The following is a 27,032-nucleotide window of genomic DNA, read 5'->3' on the forward strand; positions in this document are numbered from 1 at the left end:
CTCAGTGGAAAAGCCTTCTGCTTATGAACTGACCCAGAAGCTTTACTGTTCAAGTCCAACGTGATTTCTTCAGCTATGCCATTGCATGTAGCGTAGAATGAAACAGTTCTTTACTCTGTGGAACTTTATGACTAACATTTTAAATGGCCGAGGAGGTTTTAATCCCACCATCTGGCACAATAGTCCCGGTAAGTAAAATTTAAAATAATCCCAGATCAGAGCCAAAGTTGGAATTTGAAATGACAAAATGGCGACTTTTGATTACAAATGTATTATGTATCATGTTTGTGACTTCGAATTTGGCCAAAATAGCTATTTAATGCCTAATAGGACTTTCTAACCACATGCACATTGGCCATTTGTGTGTAGTTTGTGGCAGTTGAAATTTTTCTGAATATATTTATGTATTTACATTTTAGTGTGTACAGTATACAAAAAAACTAAAGATTGTGTCCATTTCATTACAAAATTGCATTTCATTTTCATTATCTTTCTTTTTGAATCTCATTTTACACAGAACGGCTCCATAATGAGTTAATTATTCCTGATACTTGAAATCTGTTATTGGAAGCTTGTGATGTTTTGTTTGATTTTTAAAAATATTACTTTATACACAGTTCATGTTCAAAAGATTCAGTTCCAACGATACTGAGAAAATTCCTGTGAGAACTGGTGGCCAACTATGACCTTTTTTAATAGCCTTGAGGAATGTGAACAATGCCAGGATATTTTCAGGACAAAATACTGTTTCACACAAAATATCACAACAGTGTCTTAACAGAAGTGAGCCAATATGTGAAGCAAATGCCCAAAGGCAACAAGCTATCAGTAGAATAATATAGTGACAAATGGGAAATCTGATTCCGTGCCAATATGTTATATGGCTAATTTCTACTCTTTGATGTTATAGTGCTATTTTTTTCCTTGCTTATAAAGCATCTTACAGGCTCACTGTTGGCTGTGGCTTTTCTTACTTCCTTTGGGAGTTCTATGCTCTATGGATACAATTTAGCTGTGGTCAACTCTCCAGCAGTGGTAAGGAAGCTTCACTCTCGTATGAAAGTATTTGAACACGAATCCAATAACTTTTTTTTTCTTTGCGAGACACTAAAACCTTCGTGATTGGCATCAACAGATTAATAGAACCAAGAGACCAACATTTCAGTTTTTATTTCCAATGTCACACAACTTAGAAGATAGCACCTTTTATTTGAACCCATACTTATTTTCCATGTGAGCCAAAAATGTATTGGGATGTATGGCTTTTGCCTAGATTTGTCCCATTACTGTAAAATGATTTTTCAAACGAGTGCTAAATATCAATTTAATTTTTTTCTTCTGCCCATAAAGTCTATGTTCATCCGCGTTTGATGTATAAAATAAAAACAAAAACATGAAAACCAGTGTTGTCGATGGATGAATGAAAAGTGAGCAATTGTGAGGCTGAGAGAAGATGGAAATTCAATCTGAATCATAGCACAAATATTGGTAGAACCAGTTCATCACAAACACAACTGCGGCCTATGCACACAGATCAGCATCACGCGACCTACTTACCATTGCCAATAAGAACTTAAGAACTGGGCAGGTTCAATATTAGGTAATTTATCTCTTTACGGATGAGCGCAGGTTCAAATTGAGCATGTGTTACAGTGCAAGAGTGTAGCTGCGCGTAAAGGTCTGTTTGTTGTGAGGAATGTGAACAGCATAGACAGACTGCACATGATTTTATCCGGAGAATCTTTTTCTTGGGTCTGTTAGACGATTTGGACAGGCATGTACAAGAGTACAATTGATCTGAGTACACAGATTAGGATTTATGAATCTTTGAACTTTTTTATCTTCATCAAAAACCACACTCATAAATATAAAAAAAAAAATCATGCATTAAAAAGTTTATGTCGTATTGTGTGTGGGATGCTCAGAGAATCTCATCCCACTCACGTAAAGATTCTCTTCCACCACCTGTCAAGAATCCATCCCTCTAAGCGAGTGCTCTTGCATGGTCACAAGTGACTTCACAAACACGAAGACGACCAGGCTCTGCCTTTCCGAAGAGGCCCTGAAAAGGGAGCGTTATAAAGTGACAATGGCTGTGTCCAAATTCACTGGCTGGGTTCACCGACGGATTTTCGGCCACATTACGTCACTCCCGGCACAACTCGACCTTAAGTGATGTTGAAATTCACACAGCCTTTATCAGCAAAGAAATATGTTTTGGAAATAACTTCCTGCCATCAGGGAAAAGAAAAAAAAAGGGCATTAGGTAGACTGCCTACCTACAGAGCCCCTATAGTGAAACAACATTGCCTTTCCTTGCAAAATTCCTTTCGTACCAGTTCAGCTACTGTATCCTCTAATGCACGACTAATGCTCCGTTCCGACATTACATTCCAGCACTCTCGCTTAGCGAATGAGGTAGAATAAGTGGTGCACAAAATGTATGGATAAACATTGGGTAGCAGAGCTGGGCACTTGACCCTTTTTTGCCAGTCAGTCCCCCGCCATCCTGTCGCTGTTGCAGTACGGTTCCGGTCTCAATCCTCTGGCCTTATTCATAAAAATTGCTGGCCCCCAACCCCGTTCCTCCTCCCACCCAAAACCCCCCCTGAGACCCAAAAAACGCGTTAGTGCATGAGGCCGCTGTGGGAGAGAAGCTAACGGCAGAGGTTTATTTAAAACATCATTAGCTAATTTACTATTCAAATCTGCTTACCTTACTATGGGCTCATTATGGTCTTATTCATCTCCTTTTTCTTTCTTCTTCGCCATGTATTGGTCAGACAGTCAGTTAGAGGGCTTCTTTAATTGACTACATTCCGCCACGTCACTCTTTGTGAAGTCAACCAGCTGAGGAGAACTCGGCTTCCCCCACACATGAAGATTTTGCCCGTGAATATTGAACACATTCATCTTTTAAGATTGTCGGCCCGACTGGTTTTGGACCTTTTTATTGGGACAAGTACACTCATACCATATCTTGAATATAAGGATCATCGTATGATGCAATCTTACAAAACATAAGATTGTTGGGGATTTGACATCGGGATGGGGCAAAATTGGGACAAAAACAGCCTGATTATCTTTATGTGTCTATCAGGCCTTACTTTAGAATGAAATGAATCAAGTCAGAATCATAAGTATTCAGTGAGGAAAGCACTCAAATATTGAGTAAATGATGAGTAACCTTTAAAAATTAGAACAGACTTTGAATAGTCAAAAATGCAATTCAGACATTGCCCAACCATATAACTTTTACCAAAATAGTAATAAGTTGGGGGGATAACTAATTAAAGCAAATGCCAGTAGAAATGGTGTTAAATTAATGTTAACATTTGTGAAAAAAATATTTTAGACTAGGCAGACAGCTAACATAGCAGTTCTTTTTCATATATTTTAAAGTGTATTCATTGAATTAACAAGGATAGCGGTGTTCTACTACTGACTGCAAGTTGCATGCTGTTTTTTTCCCCGACTGATTCTGCCATGCTTCATTTGTCATTTTTAGAACTTTTCTGTGTGGTGGCATGGAGATCTTGTGTGCAGTCATGTGACTGCCTGCCTCTGTATGATTGGATTCAAATGTCGCCAGTCACCGAGATTGGACTGATGAAAGAGAATCATAGGACAGTACCCGGGGCACAACTCTCTCTAACAAACAGGGCCGCCTTTACCTACTGTTACAGGCTTAGCCTGGGACAACAATGCTGACTGCAGTCAGCGTGGTGGACACTGATGATGAGGCGTCAATTGGTTTATCAATCTGGGTTTTTATTGTTATCTATCTCCTTCTCATTTTCACTTACAACACAACCCTTCTCTTCCGGGTCTCTCCTCCCGCCGTCAGCACACATCACATGCCACATTGCTGTCCCAAGGTAAGCCTGTAACACTACTCATAGGCCCTGGTGCTAACCATCAAATATAGGCCCCCCTCCTCAACCCGAACTGAGACGCTCAACTCATGTTGTACAAAGAAATGTACAAAACACGATAAAGCGCCGGACATTGGTGTCATGCATGCCATAATGCCCTGTTCCAAATACAAACAATCAGTCAACCTTTATTCGTGTGCATTTTTTTTATACATCAACATGCAACTCAAAGTTCTTCACAATATAAAAATCACAATATAAAAATTTCAAACAAATGTTTAAATTGTTAATGTATGGTTAAAGGGCGGCACGGTGGATGACTGGTTAGCACGATGGCCTCACAGAGACAGCATCGGCCGTCGGTTCAATCCCGGCTCTGGCCATCCTGTGTGGAGTTTGCATGTTCTCCCTGTGCCTGCGTGGGTTTCCTCCGGGTACTCCGGTTTTCCCACATTCCAAAAACATGCATGGCAGGTTGATTGGGCACTCAAAATTGCCCCTAAGTATGAGTGTGAGCGCGGATGGTTGGTCTGTGTGCCCTGCAATTGGCTGGCAACCAGTTCAGGGTGTCCCCCGCCTACTGCCCAAAGATAGCTGGGATAGGCTCCAGCATCCCCCGCGACCCGAGTGAGTAGAAGCGGTACAGAAAATGGATGGATGGCTGTATGGTAAAAAGCTGAGCTCAGAATCTTGAACAACAGCCAAGTTTCTCAGTATTGATTAGGAGTTTAAGGACAATCCTTGTAATTTGGTTAAAAGGCTGTCTTTGGGGCCTCTGGATCGATGACTCAAACTTCAGTTTTGTCCTGGTTAAAATGGTGAAAGTTCTCTGTCATCCAGGATTTAATGTCTATAAAATGCAGTTGGAAAAAAAAATATATATATATATATTCATATTTATTTATATATAATATATATTATATTATATATTTATATATATATATATATATCCATTTAGCTCAGTGCATTTCTTGAGGCGCAGCACAAAGTTGTCCATGATGTTCTTAGAGACTGAATTGGTAATCCTGCACCTCTGAGGCCGACGTGCTTCAAAGTTGTTCCAATGGGAAACATTACCTCACTTTGTTAACATAATACATTTGTTGGAACAAAAAAGTCATTCACAAATTGGACAAAATTTCACTTAATTTAATATGTTTACTTATGTTATCAAAGTATGAAATGGATTACATTTTAATAGCTAAAATACATTTTCTGTGTACTCATCTGACCTGGTCTCTCAAAATGTTTTACTTTTGTAACATTCTGCCAGTATCTTGTGCTAATCTAACATCCTTCTTGCCTTAGTATATAAAGGACTTCTACAACAAAACAGCGTTGAGCCGCAATGGAATTGGATTCAGCGGGGAGACACTGACACTGATGTATTCACTCACTGTGTCTGTATTTGCAATTGGTGGTCTACTGGGTTCTTTAATCGTGGGTGTGCTAGTAACTCACTTTGGCAGGTAAGACTTTATTTTAAATATCTATTTTCAAAATATTTATTTCACCAATGTTGCTACAGTCCAATAACCAATTAAAAGAATATTTAGTAAAGAGTTATAGAGTATACAGTATTTACCCAAAGTCTGTCGCATGCACAAATTTATTTGCAACCGATGCCTGCTTGTGCCGTGCTTCAGTGATAACGGGATCGGTAAACAATGCCCAGTAGGGCAGCGTACTGGGCTTGTCATTTGATACTTAATCATCTTAAACTTTTTTACCATTGATAATTGCGTAATTGATGATTATACACACTGCCTAATAGAATGAAGGAAAAATAATTTTGAGTGGGTTGAGTGGTGTGTTGATTTAAGAGCTGCACTCGCTGGTGGAAGTCACGGATGGTGTAGTGGTAGATTCGCCTGGTTTGTGTGCGGGCAGCGTGGGATCAGTTCCCACTCTGTAACGGTGTCTACGTCTGCCCTGCGACTAGCTGCAGACCAGTTCAGGGTGTAGTACGCCTTTCGCCCGTAGTCAGCTGGGATAGGCTCCAGCATCCCCCAGGACCCTGTACAGGATAAGCGGTGTGGATAATGACATGACTAGCTGGTGGATTGGGAGTCTAGGCTTTTAGTCTACAAAGCTAGTTTAGTCATTTCTCACACAGTTGATGGATACACCAGGGCTAGATGACCAACAGTTTCCGTGATTTGGATTGAGAGCTAGGTTTAGTGGGGTGAGTGTTGCGGATTCGGGCTTGCCTCATGATACAGTACATTAACTAAACTTTACTTTCCAACATGCATGATCCAAACAGGAACAAAAACAGTATGAACGCATTAGCTCGGTTAGATTTTGCCCAAGAAGAAAATCCCGATTATTTTCTCTCAAACTCAATTTTCTGATAACGACTATGATTTCTTTGTAAAATGTCTTTGATTTAAATTACATTTTTCTTTCTTTAACCTCAAAATGCCAGTGAATTTAACTTAATACATAGGGAACAATCCCCTGGAATTAACGGCATTTTACTTTATACAATGCACTTCAGATCTGTTCTTAATTAAACCAATAATAAAAGAAGAAAGTGCAAATACCATCTGAAACAACATCAAACATGAGGGAAGGTAGTCAGTCAGTCTGTAAAAATAAGTTGCTTGTGTTTGAATCGTTCACTGCAATTGATTTCAAACACACTTTGCATCTGGGCTTGTTTTGGTCTGTGTCCGTATTGTTGAAACCATAATATTTCAACACTAAAGACCTACGTTTGCCCGATTTATCAACTAAATGCTCACTTGCATAGCAGAGTCGCCGGTAGCCATGGATGTTGTTGTTGTTTCGGACTGCACACTCGTGGGAGGAAGCGGAAATACAGAGGAAACTATGGTGGCTTTCATACACCAACAATAAAAATCGGTACGTTCAATTTGAACGTAATTAAATTTGTTTTCTCCAGAAAATTCAGTTACGTTTCAAAATGTCTTAAACGAGCAGCCCATGAATGCAGACTCATAACTTGGTCCTATTTTGACGCATCTTTTAAATTTGTTATTTTTTGTTGAGGAGCAGAAGAGTTACTACTACTTCATCTTTGGTAAAGTCATGCATATACTATACTTGGATGGATCACAAAATATTCTCATTACATCAAATCATAATCCAAAATCCTTTGGAAGACTATTTTATTGTTTGTAAATGATGCATGCTTAGAATTACAGTTTAATTTTACTTGTTGTATTCTACTTTGTGGTGTAATTTCAGAAAAGGCACAGTGGTAAGAACAACAGTTCTGGTGTTTATTGCTGGTTCACTAATGGGCTTTAGCAGAAGCTGTGGTTCACCTGAAATGGTCATCCTGGGTCGTTTCATCACAGGGATTCACTCAGGTAATCATCTTTTCATTTAACAAGCAACATAAAAGTGCAATACTTTTACGACGCATAGCACACCCCATACTTTCCGGAACCGTCAATTCTTTCTTCCACTTTCTGCTCTGTGTCAAGATTTGGTTTATTAACAGGCCACCCCAATCTTCTCCACACGAGGGTCGCGGGGGGTACTGGAGCCTATCCCAGCTGTCTTTAGGCAGTAGGCGGGGTATACCCTGAACTGGTTGCCAGCCAATCACAGGGCACACATAGACGAACAACCACCCGTGTTCACAATCACACCTAGGGGCAAATCAGAGTTTCCAATCAACCTGCCATGCATGTTTTTGAAATATGGGAAGAAACTGGAGTACCCGGAGAAAACCCTCGCAGGTAGGGGGAGAACATGCAAACTTCACGCAGGAAAGCCGGAGCCGGAATCAAACCCTGCACCTCTGCACTGTGAGGCCATTGTGCTAACCAGTCGTCCACCGAGCCGACCCCCAAAATCTATATTTTTCAAACATCCTATAAACCTACCCCTGCTATCAGATACACTGTAAATTTTTCAGTAGGCTGTTGAGTAAATGCTCTGTTTAGGTGATTATAATAATGAAACATCATATTCATGTAAATTCAATCAAGTCTTAATTAGGTCTTGTCTTTCTTTTTACTACAGGCATCTCTTTAAGTGTAGTTCCAATGTACCTCGGTGAGATTGCACCAAAGAGCCTCAGGGGCTTTCTGGGTCTGGTGCCAAGTATCTTTATTGGCACGGGAGTCTTCGCCGCCCAAATCCTTGGACTACATGAACTGTTAGGAAAGGTATGTTTTAAAACCATAACACTTGATCTGTGGTAAATTTTGGCTTGTGCGACGTCTACGGCTGATGTCTGCAGGGTAATAATAAATTTTAACTAAACTTATCAAGAAAAATAAAAAAGGAATTACTAATCCAAAATTCTGCTCAGCATTTTGGGAAGTGCAGCTTGGGATGTTGACACTGGGCATCCAAGCAAGCCTAACTTAAATGTAAATACAGTAGTTGTCGAGCGTATTTCCCGGCGATCGCTGGGAAATACGAGGTGGACTCCAGAATCGCAGACACAGCAAGATGTAATTTAACAAGATATTTATTATTATGATAGAGAGCACAAGTCAATCATTAATTATAGGCGTCGACAAACTAGCAACGGAAAACGCTGGTGGACAAACACCAGGAAAAGGAAAACTGACGGCGGAACAGAAAGCGCTTGCAAAAGGCAAGGAACGGAAAAACTTAAATTGCTTGCCACGGAAGGGCAAGGAGAAAACCAATTCAACGAACGAAAACATAAACGGGCAAAGCCTTAGCGTGACCAAAACGAGAAACAGAAAAGCGTCAACTGCAAAGTGCAGCGCGAGAAGGCAATACAATTGGTAGCGTGGGAACATGAACGTGAGCGAGGCAGGAGAATATTCCGACGCCGCGTGGTCCGCGTCGTCAGCTCTTGTAGTCCCGCAATCATGGCGCTGACGAGAGTCAGGTGCGCGGCTGGAGGGCGCGTCTTTCCAGACATGACGCCCCGAGTCGGGGAACGAGTTGCTGAAGGGAACGCCTCAGCTGGGAAAACAATAACAAGACATGGCCTGACAGAACGGATCATGACAGTAGTTGTTGTTTTTTTGTGTTTTGTCATTGTTAGTTGTTTCTTCGTTGTGTAATTGTAATTGAATATCTGTTCTCCTGACTTGTTGTGCCTGTCTTTGATGTCCTAATGCCAGTGAAAGCCATGTCCGAACCAGGCAAGCAAAATGAGAATTGATTATGGCGATTATGGTTATCTTAAAAGGTTGGTCAACTGTATACACTGAAAGAGGAGATTAGTTCGCTCAACATTGTATGAACATGAAGGCGAATGTAAGCGTATCACAATACTGCTTTGGGGTAGTATCTATTGCAAACGTGCGTTTGCAATGCACTAGTGAAGGAGCAACTTTGCACATTGTGCTACATTCTGATGTACATAAAAACAGGTAATTTCTCTTTTTGATAGGTTAAAAAAATATCAATAATAATCAATATTGACTGATATTAGATACTGATATTGTGAAACATTTTTCAGCTGTATCGTCCAGCCCTACCAAGCACATTGTTTAAAAAGGAGTTTATTTAATCTTCATAATGACCAGTTTATTTGACTTCATAGTTGCGTTGACCTCGAATTAAAGATTAAGTATCATGTTAAAGTAATACTGTACTTAATGCAGGTCCTTAATTTCAATAGTAAAAGAAAAAAGAAAAGAAAAAAAAGGAAACAATATAAAACAATATATATATTGATATCAACCTTTGTGCAATGCTTTTATTGTGATATTCTTTACAGTCATATCCAAAAGCCCTAGTTGAAATCATCTTATTGTTTTTACATATACAGTGAACCCTCGCTACTTCGCGTTCCACCTTTCGCGGGTTCAGTGCTTCGCGGGTCTAAAAAATATTCGGGGGCATTGTAGTTTCGCCGAGCGGCACGACGGGGCGCTGGAGCGGTTAGATGGCCAGCGTGCGCCGAAGAAGAGCGTGGGCGAAGAGGAGAGTGGACGAAGAAGAGCACGTTCCCCCGGGCACGATCCGGGGCGACGTTTCGCGCGGTTCGGACCGTACGAGAGCTCCGGAGGAGGCGGGCCGGCGTGCGTGACAGTTACGCCGAATAGGAGCACCTTCCCCGGGCACGGGCGGTGTCAAGCGGCCCCTAAGTTTAACCGAATGGAAGCTCCGGAGGAGGAGGGCATGCTCGCGTCACAGTTAAGCCGAATAGGAGCACCTCCCCGGGCACGGGCGGGGCGAAATGAAACCGAGTTCAACCGAACTGAGACACGCTTCGGGGGAGCAGGTCCGGCGTGCGTGACAATTAAGCCGGAGAGGAACACCTTCCGCCCGGGCATGAGCAGAGCGCGAGGCTGTCAGTTATGAATGAATAAATGAAGAATGCCACCTTTCATTTCACAGGGCACACCGGACGGCGTACCAGCAGGTAAAAGTCGAAGTAATTAAATAAATACAAAAAGAAGTAATTGAATAAATACAAAAATAATGGCTGGGGAATAAAAAAATAAGTTTTAATAATATATATTTTTTTTGTTATAACATGAATTACACTCTCTCTCTCTCTACCCGTATATATATATATATATATATATATTTTTTTTTTTTTTTTTTAAGCATTTTTAAGGTGCGCCGCTACTTCGCGGATTTTCAGTTTTCGCGGGTGGTCCCGGTCCCCATTAACCGCGATAACCGAGGGTTCACTGTACATATATTGCTTATATATATATATATTGCTTTTTTTTAATGATTTTATAGTCAATATTTGGAGTTTTATCCACTTTATCAATCAATCATCATTGACCCTTTTATTAAATTTTTTACATTTAATTGAATGCCAGGTTAATCTGTTTGTAAGGAATGAAATCAGCAAGACAAAAAAAACCCAAATGTTAAGTTGGATTTTATGCAGCAAAAAAACAACAAAACAAAAAAAGTAACTACATAGAAGTAAGATGTTCTTAAGGGCATAAATTTTGTGTGCTTTGGGGAGGTTGGGCGCCAAAGTGGAAGTTGGGTGCCATTCAAGCAAGGACAGCCATTGATACTGCATTAAGATGGAGATTGTTCCATTTGAGCATGGTGCAAATTAGCTATGACCAATCTCTATAACTTAACCCATCTAATATCCTATGGAACAGATAGAAAATTGACCATTTCAAAATCAAAGTGATAGCTAATGTGTACTATTTATCTCATATTTCAGGATGAACACTGGCCTCTGTTTCTCTCTGTGGTGGTGGTGCCTACATTTGTTCAGTTAATGCTGTTGCCATGGTTCCCAGAAAGCCCCAGATACTTGCTTATTGAGAAGCACAATGTCCATGCCACCATTACAGGTCAGTGGGATACATACTTTTGCCTTACAAAAAAGACTGATGGATAATAATTAAAGCCCAAGTGTGAAGTAAACTTGACCAACCCTATTTTGAGGAACAAATCTATTTTAAGAATACTCACGTTGTTTTTTTTTTAACGCAAATAGTGCTCTCCACTCGAATGCCGCTTTTAAATTAGCACTACACTACACCGCCTGGGCACTACACAACACTGCCTCCTTTGCGTTTTCCTTACAACAAGCGTGGGGCGGGAATAGCCTAAGTGTGCAAGCCTTCTAAAGTGTGGGGGTTTGCCATAACATTTCATGAGAGGTGAGCCTTGCCCACTGTCTTCTGTTGTGGTGATTCAAAATTAGGTAAGGCCCCAGGATTTTTTTCCCCCTCTGGGAATAAAGGGGGTCTAGACCGATGTGTCTTTGTATCCCCTTCCGTGCACACCTCTCAGTAGTACAATTCTGAAGCCAATATACAAAGTATTGTGATTTTCCGTTCTATTAGTTTCAGACTATTATCATTGTAATTTTAATAATGCTGTCAAGCAATAACATTTTTTAACTACCGTATTTTCCGGGCCATAGGGCGCTCTTTAAAGTCCCTAATCTTCCTCAAAGCAAACAAAGCGCCTTGTAAAGCAACGCGCCCATTATATGGACTGAGCATCACTCTCAACCATCAACCCTTTTACTCATTAGGCTGTACGGAGTGCATGTTAGCACACCCTGATGGTCAAAGTCTGAGTCATCAATGCTTCAAATTGACAGTGACTTATACATTATGTGACTATGGTGTTTGGGTGATGGTGTAGGAGAAAGCTGTCCACAATGTTGTAGTCTGTCTTATCATTTATGTTATTGCAAGCAAGAAACATCCCAGAAAAAAGCCCAAAGCACAACAGCACATCTCTCTAAACAGCCATGCACATCTCTCTAAACAGCCATGTGATTGGCTGAGTCTGAGTGGCTCCCAAGAAGCCATTGCTATAATCTTATTTTGTTATTTTTATTTCTTTTGGGTATATAGATGGCATGAGAGATACATGTTTTGTGTTAATCTTGTTTCTTTATTTCATTGTTTGCTTGTATGCTGAGTTTTTTTTTTTGGTTTTGATTTGAAACCGTGACTCTAAGGAGTGTGGTGACCAGTGAAGTACCTCCCCTCTCGTTGTCTAGTAGACTATAGTTTCAGGACATCTGTTATTGGAACAGGGTGATACCTCAGGCAGCGATCCCTTTGAGACCTGGTGACCTGGTGAACTGGTAGCGCGAGCAGCTGAGCTAGCACCTTGTGGTGCGGCGTGCCTAGTATATGCATAAAATATGGAAATAGCACCCTCAACTCGTGTTGTGCCCTTTGATGGGGCGCGTCTTATGGCCGTAAAAATGCGGTAATTAATCATAAAAAATGTCCATGATTATTTTTTTTTTTTAATTTTTCGACTAGTATCTTTTGTGAAACTTGTGACAGATATTTTCTTGAGTATCTCGGAATTAATGCAAAATCACCAAATATGAAGTATCCTTAATTCAAAGACTGTTCTAATAGCTTTCTATGATTCTTGAATACAATTTAAAGGGAGACATCTTTACAGGCATTTTTCAAAACTGCCCACAAGCACCAACACTCCAGCGGTGTTAGTTTGCAAGGCCCATTGGTAACTTGAGCAAGGTGTTTTGTTCTGAAATGATGTGCTAAAGATGTACAGCTAATATGGTACAATATTTGCAAAGTATTGCAAAAATAATTAACTGGGTTAAAAATATTTGATTAATCTCTAGAGTTAACACTTTAATTTTGAAATGCGTAATTTTTATCTCTCTCCAGATAAATTTGCGTATGAATTTGTCATGTTTTGGGACGTAGTTTTCTATGAAAAATCTGCGAGTCTCAAAATTTCAAATCTGCTGTCTCGCCCGGGTAAAAACGTCTTCCTATTAAAAAAAAATAAATAAATAATATACCAAAGCCAATGTTGCTGGGGATCGTAAAGTCTCTAGATCAGTTAGAAAAATGCTTGAAATAGTTCATATATATACATATCAATATACCGTATTTTTACGGCCAAAAGATGCGCTCAAATTTCCCCATTGTGGGACTAATAAAGGACATCTTATATCAAAGGCAGCACCAGTTGAGGGTGCTATTTCTGTTTCTTCTTAATAATTAGACTAGGAGCATGCTAACGGCGGTTGACAGCAGCACTTGAATGAACTTAGGCCAGTTCGAGATGTAATGGCAACACCCAAAATTGACAATGTCAAGGGAGGGATGTCACTGGTCACCACACTCCTTCGAGTCATGGTTTCAAATCTAAACCATAAATATCTCTGAACACCATACAAGCAAATAATGAAACAAAGAAATACAATTAACACAAAACATGCATCTCTCATGCCATTCCTATCACCCAAAGGAATAAAAAAACACAAAAACACTACTGAGGCATTCTGGGAGATTATCACACTGAGGCATTAAGGGAGATTATCACACTGAGGCATTCTGGGATCTTATCAGCCTTATCAGGTTAGAGAGATGTGAGTGGTGTTTTTTTTTTGCAGTCTGTTGTCTAAACATGTGAATTTTCTTGATTGCAATAACATGAATGATAAAACAGACTACGACATTGTGGACAGCTCCCCTTTTGTCCAGCTTTCTCTTGCACCGTCACCAAAAAATTATATTCACATAATGTATTTGTCACACTCAATTTGTAGCTTAGATGTCTCAGACTTTGGCCAGAAGGTTGATCTAACATGTATTCTGCAATGCCCTCAAGGGCGCAGACTCAATGGCAGGGAGGTGTCACATGACAAGGCTCATTGTTTGTTTTGGGGGAAATTAGAGACTTTAAAGTTCACGTTGCGTGGTGGGGATGGTACACCCTGACATGGTTGTCAGCCAATCACAGGGCACACAAAGATGAACAACCATCCGCACTCACACTCACACCAAGGGTAATTCAGAGTCTCCAATCAACCTACCATGCATATTTTTGGAATGTGGGAGGAAACCGGAGAGTACCCGGAGAAAACAGGCACCAACCGAACCCTGCACCTCGAGGTTGGACATGTAAAAAAAATATTAATAGTGACACTCATGAAATTCACAGTGCTCTGACTGAGTGCCTCTCCATCCTCGCGCTGCTCCGCCATAGAGCCTTTTAGTGTCTTTTTAAGTTTTTCCAGTGGAGGACTCAAGCTATGGGTAGTTGGTGCTGTTTTTTTCTTATGGGTTAGAAGAATCCTTTGAACAGACATGCCATCTTTGATAATATTTGAGAATGAGTTGTCCATTCATGAATCAGAACACAATGACGATACACACACGCACACACCCATGCACACACATATAAATACTAACAATAACTAACCGACAATTACAGTTTAGTTCAAAAGAATGACTGGTTTGTGAATGTCACAACACTAATATATGAGCTCACTTGGATGTTGACATCTAAATTACTTTCATTGTCAAGTAAATCAAGACGATGGAATCCAGCTCAATAACTGAGCTGCTGATGGGTTGGAATGAGGCCAAAACCCATGTTAACACCCATGACACCGCCACAGCCTGGTTGACTCATCTCTGGTCTAACACAAGCTAAAACTGCATTCAGTCACTCACTCATTCACATATTTTTTGTTTCTGCTGTCGGACAATGAAATACTGTGCAAAATGTGGCCCAGCATGACTAAAAGAGAGTCAGTAAATTTTGCCGGCCCGTCACACATCCAACATCGGCAGCCATTTTAACCACGCTTCCGTCTTAGTTGCAGTTCATCATCGCTAATTAGGACAATGAGTAAAAAAACTGTTCAGAATAACAGAAGTGGTGGGCACATCAGTAAGTTGCACTGGGCCGTCATTTGCCAGCGTTCGCCAGGTCGTTATTATCAGTCTCTGATGCAGTCATTGATATTTTTAGCCATGATTCCACCATATGGGACAATGCCATCTCAATTTGTTGGATGTACTTTTTTGCAAACTTGTTCAAACAGGTTTGCAAAGTACTTTCTAACGTTTTTATAAAATGTAGGCTAAATTCTAAAATGACGTGCAAATCAATACCCCGTACGAGAAAACAATGCAGAATGGGATGCACGGTAACTATACTAAAAATACAAAACTGACAAAACCTTTGAGCATATTAGTTTAATGCGCTACAGCAACATTCTTAAACTGAAAGTCGCTCGTTTTGGCACCTTGGAAGAAATAAATCCTTACTTTGATCTGAAAATTTCAGAAAAAAAGTCAAATGCCACACTGGGCAAGAACTGTTCTAAGGGAATATGTGGTTTGGTTTGTTGGTAGCATCATGTGGAGTGCTGCGCCGGCAAGAAGCAGAGACGAAGCAGAAAAATGTAACAGCTCAATGCTGTTCACTGAAGGCATACATGACTGTTTAATGTTTGTGTTCACCTAAAATAACTTTCCAGGACAACTCAAAATACAGTTATAATTTTCCATGTATTTTCCATAACTAGAAACAGGTTGTCCAGAATGTGTGGGCACATTGGACAATTAAACACTTCAACCCTAACAAATGCCTCCTTATTTTAATACCGTTACTGGAAAAAGGCAAACGGTGGTCTTACTTGGAGGCTTTAGCCACCTTTATCCCATGTGCCGCGGTTGTCACCACCTGCAGAGCACATATGGTGCCTGTAAAGTTGTACTTGCACAAAAATTTGTGCCATTTGTTGTATTGTTTTATGATGTCTTTCCCTAGCTCTAAAGTGGTACAGAGTCAATTGTAACATCCAGGCTGAGATTGAGGAGATGCAGGAAGAGCAGCGTTCCTTGTCATCAGTTAAGACGCTGTCAGTGTGGAATCTGCTCCTTGATGATACAGTCCGTTGGCAGGTCCTCAGCGTGGCGGTCATCAACATCGGCATGCAGCTCTCCGGCATTGATGCTGTAAGGAGTTTGTGTGGGCGTGTTTGAGATACTCTATGAATTTATCCATCCATCCATTATCCAAGCCGCTTATCCTCACAAGGGTCGCGGGCATGCTGAAACCTATCTGAGCTATCATCGGGCACTTGGCGACACATGCCCTGAACTGGCGTATATATATATATATATATATATATATATATATATACATATATCATATACTGTGTATTTGAATTTGACTCCCTTGATACAGATAGAAGATAGATAGAGATAGAGAGAGAGATGTATATTTGCGATGTAACGACAACGGCAATATTACGAAATTGCAATGTAAAAATTGGCACCATATTGTCACTATTATGTCACAATATTAAAAGCACCACACCTGTCAAAAAGATCAGGTTATTTTCTATTTGTGCAGTTCCAAGACCGTTGTACTGTTTCATTTGAATTACAGTAGGTATGTTTTGGCTACCCAAGCCAATTGACAGATGAAGGGGAATGTAACATTTTGAGTTGGACTACAAATGTAATCTATTCACAATGTGTGCGTACGTTTTTTTTTTCATGCAAACCATATTTTTCCTGATAGATCTGGTTCTACACCAATGACATATTTGAGAATGCAGGGATCCCTACGCCGGAGATCCCATACACGACAGCAGGCACCGGAGTCATAGAGATAATTGCTGGGCTCATTGGGGTATGCTTAAATAAGTATACAATAGAAACAAGTTTGGATCATTTAATTAATTGAAAATCTGTGTTTTCTTTAATGATGTTCTCCTGTAGTGTTTCACCATAGAGAAGCTGGGGAGGAGGCCTCTTATGGTTGGAGGTTTCACCATGATGGGCATCTGCAGTGCTGGGATCACTTTCACCCTAATTTTACAGGTAAGCATATTTGTATCCTGAGGTAAACGGATCAAACAAATACAATTTAATGTTAGTTATAGTTCAAAGTATGGAGTCCAGGCTATGAATCTGTAGATTAATAATGTGAAGATTTGTGGTTTGATTCCTAATTTTTCAGAACTAAATTGACAATAATGAAGATGTGTAGTTAATCCACAGCCATCTCGGGAATAACTTGAAACTGGTGAAATTTGGCGGTCTCTGTGGCTGATGGGAGTTGGGTAGTGCGGGGAAGATGGCAGCAGCCTTTGAAAACCATTGCATGGATGACCATGTTGCCACTTGAAGGGGGGAGGCCAGTGACAAAGTGCAAGACGATGTGTGACAATGGACGTCTGGGAATCAAGAAAAGCAGAGCTGGGTTTTGTGAAAGTCTTATTTTGGGCACATTGCTGTACTAGATGAAAGGAACAATTGTGCGTCGACCTCCGTGGTCGGCCACCAGAAACGTTGGCGGAGGAATGTCAAGTTTCTTCGAGGCAGGAAAAGCTTGGAAAAGCATTTCAAATGAAGAGTAAGTGGATGAGTGGTGTAGGCGTAGCACAGAGTGGCCTTGGTGAAAAACAAGTAAGTCACGCTAACACATATGACTGAAATTAGAATATATGATGACCTATGAACAATTTACCTCATGAAAAGCGTCTCAGAATGCATTTTGTTTGCATATCTTGGTGACTTATTTGAGAAAACCGACATGTCATGGAAAGGCAAATCCTTTGGTAATGTTTTCAGCGGTTGAAGTGGGCCTAAGTAGAGATGTCCACATACATTTTGGAGCTGGTTGGTCCCGTTATTTTCACACTATTAGTGAGGTATTTACAATGACTTTAAATGGACAAATTGTGATAAGTGGCTGGCATATCTCACACCAAGGACTGTTGGGAGGGGTGGGGGGCGTGACCATACTGCTCATTACCAGGAGGCAATTTTGACCTCCTTAGTTTTGTTTCGATTTCTTCCAAACAAATTGAAAATGCATGCTAATATAATTTCCCTGATTAAAAAAAATACATAAATTGAGCTTGTTGTTGAAAAATGGACCCCCCCAGCTTGGTTATCCATTAGCTGTTGATGCAATTAAAAATGAAAACCAATTGTTTAGTCATTATATTGTCCTATTTTTATTGTTTATTAAAACCCTTTCTTCAGTTTCCTGGGATTAACCTGCAAAAAAATGTTTGATTCGCAAAAATGCTCTGCAAGGAAATCAAAACTTTTTCATCCTTACTAAGACATGCCAAGTATCAAAGGAACGTATAAACAGTAAAACCATAAAAGCTGGTAACCTCTTGAAGATTACTGGAGAGGAGTAGAGAAATTGACTGTCTTCTGGATGATGTTGAGCAGTAGGTGTCCATTGATAGCCCTGGCTTTAATGGGAGTAATTAACGGAACAGAAATACTACAAGTTGCAAAATTGCAAAGTTGCAATGCTACATTCATATTTTATTCAAGGACACACGCCGAGGAGAAGGAACAGAAAAAGCTGGATATGTTCCAATGTCCTTCCCATCGTGTCGTGTTCTACTTTGTTACTTATGACCAATTTGACACCTATTTTTTCTTCCTACAGACTCATTTATCTTTTATGCGCTACGTGAGTGTCTGCTGTGTGGTCGGCATCATCGCCGGATTCTGCATCGGCCCAGGCAAGTTGCTTTTCACTACATGTTGATCGGAAATTTTACAACAACAACAAAACATGTCCTTTTGTTCAGTTAGAAACATATTATCCCATGTGCATAAGGCATTTCTGGCTACGCAGGGTACCCCATTGACTACAATCTGTCATTTGATCACTCTCCAAACATCCCTCGAGTCATAAACACAGTATTCAGATTATATTAGTTTTATTTGATTTATTTCCTACAGAATAAAATAAGATGCTCTACTTTTATGTCAAAGAGTAGGCCCCTTTAAATTTATAGTGTGCTTAAAGTCCTGGCAAATTAAAAACAAAGCTTTTTTCTAAATTTGATCCACCATGGTGAAAATTGTTGTAACAACCCTGTCACATTTGAATGCTATATCGCTTCGTGTAGAAAATGAAACTTCAAAATGGTGAAAAAAAAACAAAAACAAAACTATTCTCTCCGATCTTGAATGCAATGGCGTGTCCATTGAATATGCTGAAGCCATGCCCTGATCAGCTGTCAGATACCACAAATCTTTCTTCCCATACAGCCCTACAAATTTGAGCTGCATCAACACTTTTGCACGAAGCCTGCACGACTGGAATATATACCACTGAGTCATTATGGGGAAAGTCAACTGTATGTTAATAATGGCAGCAGACATGATTCTCATCATCATCATCATCAGCCTGCGGCTCACACTACATGACAGGCATTTCTACACATGATTCCTGTTAGTTATTTGCACACAGTAATTTCGTGTTCCAATATGTGACGTGGTTATGTATGTGGTTGAGGACATTTTGCTGAGGCAGAAAAAAGGGCCCTGAATGTTTATCAGCATTTTTTGGAAGAATTTTATCAGGTTAAAAATATATTTACATTGTCGGTCCCAGCTGTCTTCAGGCAGTAGGCAGGGTACACCTTGAACTTGGTGCCAGGCAATCGCAGGCCACACAAAGACAAACATCCGCACTCACACTCATACCTAGGGATAATTTAGTGTTCAATCAACCTACCACACATGTTTTTGGAATGTGGAAGGAAACCGGAGTACCTGGAAAAAAATCATGCAGGCGAACTCACAGGGCCGGAATTGAACCCTGCACCTCTGCACTGTGATGTCATCGTGCAAACCAGTCATCCACTGTTCCACCCTAAATGTGTAATCATGTATTTTGAAATATTTTTTTTTACCCAAAATATTTTGCATTTTGTAAGTGTACGTGTTTATTGTACATAAATTCAATATTATATTTAAATATTTTCTCCATATTTCTGCTGTGATTTAACGGCTTCAGACAGAGACTGAAGGCCTAGCAATATGGCCTGAAATCAAAATGATGGTTTTGATTGAAGGTGACCCTATTTTGATTTTCAAAAAAGAGTACTTTCATTTGTTAATTCGTTTTCATGTGATAAAATATGACTGTACTCATATCTCATTAAGTTCTTTAATGTTAGCAATGCCCCAAGATGCTGGTCTTCTATTGGATGGTGATGCACATTTAAGGTTGCATCTGATTGCTCAAAGTTAGATTAAAGCATGCATTTCCATTTGAAGTTATTGGACGTTGTGTTCCAATAACACAATGGCAATATTTTTTCAATATATTTTGCAGCCCTAATTAATATTATGCCTCTGCATATGTAGAAAATAAAGCAAAAAAAAAAACATAATTGTAGATTTTTTTCTTACTTAAATATGACAATGACATTGGAAAATCATAATACAATCATCACCAAAGTAAATTATTTATTAAAACCTACAATCACTATAGACAAATTTAAAGATTGTGTGCAAATAGGGGAGTGAGGCCTATTCCAAGGTTCTGCAGAGGGAGTCCATCAGGAAATCTGTCAGATTAGTTGGATTATTGATTTTCCATCTTCTTCAATAATTACTAAAATTTTGTACATTTTGCCAATGTTTGCCTGATACTGAGGATGGAAAATGGGATTTCTAACGCATGTGTTTGCCTCTTGCAGCGGGAGTTCCCTTCTTGGTCACAGCAGAGTTGTTTAAACAGTCCCACCGCCCAGCAGCCTACATTGTGGGAGGATCTCTCAACTGGCTTTCCAATTTCACTGTGGGCTTTGTCTTCCCCTTCTTACAGGTGAAAACACTGAACTGATGTAGAAAATCCGATGTAAATAACAAAAAAAAGATTTGCTTGAAAAAGATTTACTAAAAATACAAATAAGACAAGAGACATCCTCTAATCTTAACAGTAGACATTAACATGGAAAATAACCATATATTGACTAACTTTTCAAAACCGCCAGCGTTGAACGGTTTAAGTTTGGCAGTGAGCCATGGCTTCTTGTTGTTGAACACGTGCAATGTTTTTTTTACGGGAACACACGCCCTCATAAATACTGATGTAGGATCTCACAGGTGTCTTATAATCATCCGAACCTGCCAAAGACACTCCATTTTATAAAATCTAAACATTCCGGTAGAGCCAGCTTGGCTTCATTGGTGAATTCTTCAGTACTTTCATCACACGCGACAAATTCTAAAAGCTGTGTGAGCAATAGAGTGGTATGAGTCTCTCAGGGTTTTAGCAGTGATCCAGAATGTTGCCTTCCCCGATGGGACAATCATTGTGCTGCTTATGTTTGTATTTATGTGCAATACACAGGGAACGAGCCAGGGGCGGGGGGGCACCCACACCTGCTTGATGCCATTCACCAGGGGAAATTCCAAACAATATACAATCCAACCACTCTTAAAAAGTCTGGCTCCAGTGCTCAAGCTATGAGTCGAGCCAGAACCTATTGCACAATAGCTCAGACTCCTCCAGTGGCAAAGTTCAACATTCTCAGAGGCGGCTTCTGAGGCGCAGCCAGCTCCAAATGTATTTCAACTACATGTAGTAAAAGCTATTGGAATGCTGGTTTTGGAGCTAGAAAACAAAGTGTTTGGAGTTGGGTTGTTCTTAATTTCTTCTAGGATGCTTGTCATCAACAGTGGATGGGTGGGTGGGGCTCGGGGGGGTCGGGGCACAGTGGTTTTGACCTTTTTTTTGTTGCACCACCAAACCAAACCGTAATGGATGAACACAGATATTATTCAACGACTGCTTTTTAGCATGCCTCAACAGCCCATTTCTCAGGTTGTACTTCCTGAGCAGCTGCAGGAAGTACATCATCTGCTGAAGAAGGCGAAAGGTAAGTTGTGATATGGATCAGGTTACATCTTTGTACTGCGCACGCCTCGCACACACGCCTTGCACACGCCATGTGAACTACATTTATAAAGCAATAAAACTGCATATCAGATGCACAGCGTCGACATCAAGTAAGCAAAGCATAACAAATAATAAATAAGGCGCTGCCACATTAGGTTCATACCTATTTGTACTGCAGTGCTGCCAATGCATGGCTTTCAATTAACATTCTACATGAGGGTGTGTTCATACGCTTTTGTTCAGGAAACAAAGCAATGATTGCCTCACGGGGGAGTGGGGGAGGGGCATGGTTGAGAGGGGCCACACAACCCCATTTGGAAGAAGTTTATGACTTACCACTGAGTAACTTAGAAGAGATCAACATGTATTTTTCTCTTCTTGTTGAGATCATCCCCAGCTCTGAAGGTGATGTTTCTGGCCTTCACCAGCATGTTAACCTCTCCTGTGCGCCATTGTTTCTGGTTAATGGTGATTTTTTTTATGTGGGTCACATCATTGATGCACTTGGTGATATAGGAGGTCCCAGTTTGTGATTATTGTATTATTATTATCATTATTAAGATCTGCTTGAACATGTCACATTCTGTTGACTCTAAGCAATCTTGAGGAGCAGGAACACTGTTACCTGCTTCGAAACTTATTTGGCAACTTTCACACTCTGTGTGCTGACATTAGCATAACAGTGATGTGATCAAAGATTCTGATGTGGGGATACAAGAAGGCTTTGCGTGGCCCTTGTGAGTTGTGTAGGCTAGATCCAGAGTGGTGCCTCTTCTTGTTGAGAAATGTACATGTTGACAACATTTTCGTAGGACAGTCTTGAGATCAGTATGATTAAATGCATATTCCACAAGGCCAGGCTTGGAGAAACTCCACCAATCAGGTGTCAGCCTTTACTCAAGACTATGCTAAATAGACCCTTCATTGAGCCACAGCCACAAAGTCGGCCACAGCACCCACCCCCATCAATTATTTCCAAGTACCAAGAGCCCCACCTGCATCCACAGCCTCAACCATATCTGTACCAGCAGCAGCAACCCCTTTATTGCAGCAGCCGAGGCTTCTGGCCCTTCTTTTTTCCTTTCTTCTTCTTTTGTGTCTCAATGTGTCAGAACCCAGACAAAGCGCTTCTTCACCGGCAGCAGCATGTTGAGCCTCTTCCTGCCTAAGCAGTCATTGTGCAAGTGACATTGATGTAAAAAAAATGTCTGTGATAAGAGTCCTCCCCTTATCCATGAATGATTCCATCAACTCATTCCTACACTTTCAGACACTCTCTCCCCACTGGGACGAAATATTGCATACATATGGTATTTTCCCGACCATAGGGCGCACTTAAAAGTCCCAAATTTTCTCCCAAAGATAATAATTATAATAAAATGAAAAATAAATAATGAATAAATAACGTGGCCTGACTGGTTAGCACGATGGCCTCACAGTGAGAGACAGCAGCAGCCGGGAGGAAGGATACAACCTCTACGTGGTCTCCCGGACGAGTCGGCGGTCCCCCGTCGACGACGAATGTATCCTGCCGGCACCCATATTACCCCACGACTCGGTCCGGAGGACCGGTCAGGGAGAGGGCGCCGCCACTATCTCCTGCCACCTTTTGGCTATGGCTCCTGCGGTGCCCCCGACTCATTCCCCTCCGGCAGAGGATTTTCGGCGACGCACCTCCCCCTCACAACGGCCTCTCCACCGAGCCGCAGAAGGTGATTGCGCTAGCTGGGCGAACCTTGGGAGGTTCTGCCCAGGCGCCAGCCCAACAACAACAACAACAACAGCAGCAGTCGTGGGTTCGATCCTGGCTCCGGCCATCCTGTGTGGAGTTTGCATGTTCTCCCCGTGCTTGCGTGGGTTTCCTCCGGGTACTCCGGTTTCCTCCCACATTCCAAAAACAGGCATGGCAGATCGATTGAACACTTCAAAATGCCCCTAGGTATGAGTGTGAGCGCGGATGGTTGTTCGTCTCTGTGTGCCCTGCGATTGGCTGGCAAACAGTTCAGGGTGTCCCCCGAAGATAGCTGGGATAGGCTCCAGCACCCCCCACGATCCTAGTGAGGAGAAGCGGTACAGACAATGGATGGATGGATAAATAAATAAAAGATTAAAACTTACAATGCGGAGCGCCTTATGTGTGAAATGAGTTCCAAAAATCGGTGCACGTTGTGTGACTTTCATGAGCATTCTGCCGGACTGACTGGGAGTATTACACAGTGTGTTAGCTCCCTTTGTTGGTGAAAGTTTGAGACTCGAGTCAGATAACAACAGACCTGTTATGTCCATGTATGTACGTGCGGAAGAAAGCTGGATAAAAGGTCTGGTGCCATGATGTCTTGTCATTGATGTTATTGAAAGCAAGATACATCACAGGTTAGTTCAACCTTTAAGAACAGACGCTGCTCAAAGCACACTACTCACAACAGCTGTCAAACCTGCCATCTGATTGCCTGAGGCTGAAGCACAACCAGAATGCTTTGGAGCACTTGGGATAGGAATGGCATGAGAGATGCATGTTTTGTGTTTCTTGTTCGGTAGTATGCTGTCCATGTGATGTACAGTGACAGCTTTGGTTTTGATGTAATACCGTGACCTTACATAGTGTGTCAGCGAGTGACTTGCCTACATTGGTATTGGGTGATCAAGCAACTCTGAAGTTAATGTGTGCTTTCACTGCCGTTTCAAGTTTTACAAAAGCCACCGTCATATTTGATGCAATTATTTGCCATTATTCCACAATTCCTAACTACCTTCTTGTTATTTCAAAACATCGAGGTTAAAATGTACACCTTTACACACATCAGCATGGCATGTTTAGATTGTTTTAAACTATTCACACTCCAGGCTAAAAAAATGTAATCTTCACAGCAACTTGCATGTATGTCTCCCGTCGTTTTGAGCAAATGATGCAAGCCAGCTTTTGATGACATGACAACAAAAATGGGTACGTAGCATTAGGATAAAGCATTAACACGTGGACATGCACTGTAGAGTTGCAGCTAATGTCCCTGACTCTAAACCTGTCAAGTATAACAACAAAAAAAGAAAATAAATCTATGTCCCGGAATTAACACATACTGATATTGTCAACAGTAATTAACACATGAATTCATTATTGTCACATTAACACATTCGTAATATTTACATCAAGCTATTTAATAATTTAAAACATGGAATTTAAGTTATGACTTATTAACTTTCAAACTATTAATTATTTATCATCAAATCTAAAAGTTTCGGAGCAACACTTACAATGAGCATGAATGGTTCTTTGTGGTTTACGGGCAACCTAGTCCAGTGCTTCTCAATAATTTACCCTACCAAGAAGAAAACAATTCACACCCCGCCACCATTTTACGTGCCGATACGTAATGATTGGTATACAACATATCAGAGTCGATGGCTCTCCGCCCAAATGCGGTTCGAGTCAGAATTCTGTTGAAAGTTGAGCGTACATCGAAGCACTTATTACTCTGTAATTAATTTTAGCGATTAGCACGCTTAGCGCTGCCTCATTCGCCTCCTCGTTTAGAACGCTTCTTGCTAGTGGGCTTGTTTATTTGTCATTACGCAGCTTGTTGCTGCTGCTGTGCACGGACTTAGATATAGTAGAAATAAAGCTCATACTGCTGCGACGCAAGATAGCTTGGCAGCTAGCATTCAAGTAGCAAGATTAGAGCGCTCCACACTCCAGTGCAATACAACAATTTAATTATTAAAAATTAGATTAATTAAAGATTAAATAATTAAATAAACAATAAATACGGAATTGGATAAATAAAAGCACATTATGTTGCAATTGTACGAGGTAAGGGTAGTTGTGTGTGAGAGTTCAGCTTGGAGATGGCTCTCGAGAAGAAAATGTTTTTCAGTTTCTTCCAGTTCCTGAACAGTAAAGAAAATGATTGGATGGACTTTTAAACCAATTAATTAATCGATCAGGAGTTGAACTTAACACCTTATTTCCCATGTATCTGAAATCTACATCTTACAAGCCCCCTTTGGACAATTGTGGGAACAGTTTGAGGAAGGTAATTTTCTGTTCTAGCACCCTATTGCACAAAACAATGGAAAACTAATGCTGGGGGTTATTAATTTATTTAACTTTTTAGGTGCACACACGCGCACACACACACGCACAAAGGCAGAGGAAGGGGCGCGGCGTATAGAGTGCTGATTGCTGAACCAGAAGACAAGTCAGTTTGATGACGATTTGTAATGAGAAATTGAATTGCCCGCATTATACCAGCCACACCACTTAGTTCACATCTGTAGTCTTTTCACCATCATCACAGCAGCATACATTAACAACACCAAACTTGGTTGTTTGTCACTATTGTGAGCTCTCATATTCGGTTTTCTCTTTCATCCTCCCTCTAGATGTCAGCTGGGTCTTACTGCTACTTGGTCTTCGCCAGCATTTGTCTGTCTGTGGCCGTCTATGTCTACGCAGTCATACCTGAGACCAAAAATAAGACCTTCATGGAGATCAGCCAGTTGTTCTCCAAGAAGCAGCCTGTTCTGGAGACCCAGTCCCTTCTCCTGGTGGATCAGCTGAAGCTGAAGAAGATGAATGGCTATGGAGGTCTAGAGCATCATTCACTGGAGTTTGACATCTCTTCGTCTGTACCTTAACAAATGTTTACATTTTACTTAAACTCCAGATATAGACTACTAGAATGCTCTTCAAATTGTTTCGTTTTTTTGAGAAAATATGATGACGGCAAGCAATTGCTTTGTTTGAATGGACACCCTGCATATGACTGAACCTAAAAATGTTACTGTACTGGAATAAATATCTGCCTCTGTGACATTAGGTGTCTGCAATCGAAATTCAGAAACACAAATTTATCCTTTAGTTAAATACTGCATAAGGTACACTGCAACATAAACTACTGTTTGTTAGATCCAGTATGAAATGTGTTATTAGACATGTCTTTTTATGCAGTCATACTGTACAGCTCACCATAAGCTAATTTGGGATATATAAGTACGTAAAGTATTTTATTGGTAGCATATTGAAATAAAGATAAAGATGGCCTTTATTATTCCCACAATGGGGAAATTTGCAGTGTTACAGCAGCAAAGATATAGGTCACACATAAAGGGCGGCATATGTAGCCGTTAATGTATAACATTAGCAGCAAACATTCGGAAAAGCATATACGTGTATGCACAAATCCCCACGTATCTACACACTGACATCCCTCAACATATGTTTGGAATTGGTTAGGAAATAAATGCAAATTATAAGGGAATAAACCCTTAATAAACTAA

The 27,032-nt window shown here is 40.6% G+C and overlaps 1 protein-coding gene across 1 annotated transcript; it reads left to right on the forward strand.

Annotated features, from left to right (window-relative positions):
• On the forward strand, positions 1-27,032 carry slc2a15a (solute carrier family 2 member 15a). Its single transcript, XM_088304714.1, has 12 exons — positions 1-188; positions 937-1,035; positions 5,184-5,344; positions 7,089-7,213; positions 7,875-8,020; positions 10,987-11,119; positions 15,846-16,033; positions 16,605-16,715; positions 16,805-16,906; positions 18,501-18,576; positions 20,551-20,678; positions 26,136-27,032. The coding sequence occupies exons 1-12, from the start codon at positions 144-146 to the stop codon at positions 26,388-26,390; spliced, it is 1,569 nt and encodes a 522-aa protein (XP_088160840.1). The 5' UTR covers positions 1-143; the 3' UTR covers positions 26,391-27,032.

Source organism: Idiotropiscis lumnitzeri, chromosome 9 (genome assembly GCF_059441095.1).
Source record: "Idiotropiscis lumnitzeri isolate Australia: NSW breed Sydney's pygmy pipehorse chromosome 9, RoL_Ilum_1.0, whole genome shotgun sequence".
NCBI lineage: Eukaryota > Metazoa > Chordata > Actinopteri > Syngnathiformes > Syngnathidae > Idiotropiscis > Idiotropiscis lumnitzeri.

Bases quoted from the DNA above. Each gene is read 5' to 3' on its own strand.
- slc2a15a (XM_088304714.1), top strand. From the start codon at position 144: ATGGCCGAGGAGGTTTTAATCCCACCATCTGGCACAATAGTCCCG. The intron at 7,214-7,874 runs GTAATCATCTTT...TTTTTACTACAG, and splicing joins CATCACAGGGATTCACTCAG to GCATCTCTTTAAGTGTAGTT. The intron at 18,577-20,550 runs GCAAGTTGCTTT...TGCCTCTTGCAG, and splicing joins CGGATTCTGCATCGGCCCAG to CGGGAGTTCCCTTCTTGGTC.